This window comes from Lupinus angustifolius, chromosome LG20, assembly GCF_001865875.1.
Source record: "Lupinus angustifolius cultivar Tanjil chromosome LG20, LupAngTanjil_v1.0, whole genome shotgun sequence".
NCBI lineage: Eukaryota > Viridiplantae > Streptophyta > Magnoliopsida > Fabales > Fabaceae > Lupinus > Lupinus angustifolius.
Genome location: NC_032028.1, coordinates 10,628,156 through 10,629,787, shown reverse-complemented (window position 1 = coordinate 10,629,787; position 1,632 = coordinate 10,628,156). Strand labels below are relative to the sequence as shown.

Here is a 1,632-nt window from a genome sequence, read left to right as displayed (position 1 = left end):
TCATCCATAATGTAATACATATAAAATAATAAAAATTCACTCTATCTACTCTTCCATATACACGTCTTCTTTCATTGCAAGTAACCTCCTATGCGTATTTCTCAATAATCATTCTCTGTCTCAGTTTCATTCCATCAATCTTCTTTATTCTACTTCCTTCACTTCTTGCATTCTTTTTCATTCTCGGGTTTCACATTCATTATTCTAACAAAATTGGTATCAAGAGCTAGGTTGAAAGATCCAAGAACTCACTCTAATCTTGATCAACCAACCTCGAAAGCAATGTGACAAAACAATGACAATTTTCCAGCAAATCTTCCAATCATAGATGGAAAGAATTGGAACCGATGGAGAGTGGAAATGAAGGCACTAATGGGGTATCAAGATGTAGATGAGATTGTTGAGCAAAGATTGGAAAATATTGATAGAACAAAAGAAGATATACAAGGAGAACAAAAGGAAGGATTGCAAGGCAATGTTTCTCCTACAACAATGTGTAAATGAAGTATACTTTGAAAAGATTTCTGGTGTTGAAAATTCAAAGGAGACATGGTTGATTCTTGAAGCTTGCAACCAAGGTGTTGAACAACTGAAGAAGGTGAGGCTGCAAACTCTTAGACGCCAATATGAGTTTATGCAGTTGGAGACTAATGAGAGTAGCTCAATTCTTTAAAAAAATTATAACACATACCAATGCAATGAAGGCGTATGGACAGAAAATCAATGATCAATCCATCATTGAGAAGATCCTATACACTTTAACACCAAACTTTCACCACATTGTAGTGGCAATTGAGGAATCCAAGAAAGTTGAGGACATGAAGGTCGAGGATCTTCAAGGATCTCTTAAGGCACATGAGCAAAGACTCATTGAAATATCCATTGGGAAACCTGTTGATCAGGCTTTACAAGCTCACTTCATAGATAGAAGGAGCTTTGGTGGAAGAAATGGATTTCGAGGAAGAGGTGTAAGAAAATAATTCAGAAGTGGAAATCACAAGAATTTTCAGCATAAGGATCAAGATAGAATTGATCATGACAAACCAGAAAACTCCGCACGAAGAGGAAGCCCAAATCAGTGGAAAGGTGGAAGAAGATCAATAGATGAAAAGAAGGTGAGATGCTTTAACTCTAACAGAACATGTCATTTCTCAAATGAATGCAAAACTCCTCTTGGTCAAAGTTATGGTAGAGGCAAGCAACATAGTGAAGCACACATGGTTAAAGAAGAAATTGAGGCTGAAGTGGATGACTAACCTCTCTTAGTCATGATGGTTACAAATCAGGTTAGAAAGAGCAATGACATTTGGTACATAGACTCTGGATGCTCAAGTCATATGATTGGACACAGAGAATGGCTAGTTAACTTTGATGAAAAGAAGAAGAGCAATGTTAGATTTGCTAATAATAGAGTCATCCAAGATGAAGGCACTGGTGATGTATTGATAAACAGAAAGGATGGCAGGCATGCTATGATCACAGATGTGCTCTATGTGCCAAACATGAAGAGCAATCTGATTAACATGGGACAACTATTGGAGAAAGGTTTTTCAATGGAACTACTCAATGATAATTGGAAATTTATGATCAAAAAAAGAAACTAGTAATGAGGGCATCATTGGCTCCAAACAT

At 36.6% G+C, this 1,632-nt stretch overlaps 1 protein-coding gene across 1 annotated transcript; it reads left to right on the top strand.

Annotated features, from left to right (window-relative positions):
• On the top strand, positions 392-1,256 carry LOC109335483. The gene is made up of 3 exons (XM_019571616.1): positions 392-656; positions 787-968; positions 1,011-1,256. The coding sequence occupies exons 1-3, from the start codon at positions 392-394 to the stop codon at positions 1,254-1,256; spliced, it is 693 nt and encodes a 230-aa protein (XP_019427161.1).

Bases quoted from the DNA above. Each gene is read 5' to 3' on its own strand.
- LOC109335483 (XM_019571616.1), top strand. From the start codon at position 392: ATGAGATTGTTGAGCAAAGATTGGAAAATATTGATAGAACAAAAGAAG. The intron at 657-786 runs GTAGCTCAATTC...ACCACATTGTAG, and splicing joins GCAGTTGGAGACTAATGAGA to TGGCAATTGAGGAATCCAAG. The intron at 969-1,010 runs GTAAGAAAATAA...AAGAATTTTCAG, and splicing joins ATGGATTTCGAGGAAGAGGT to CATAAGGATCAAGATAGAAT.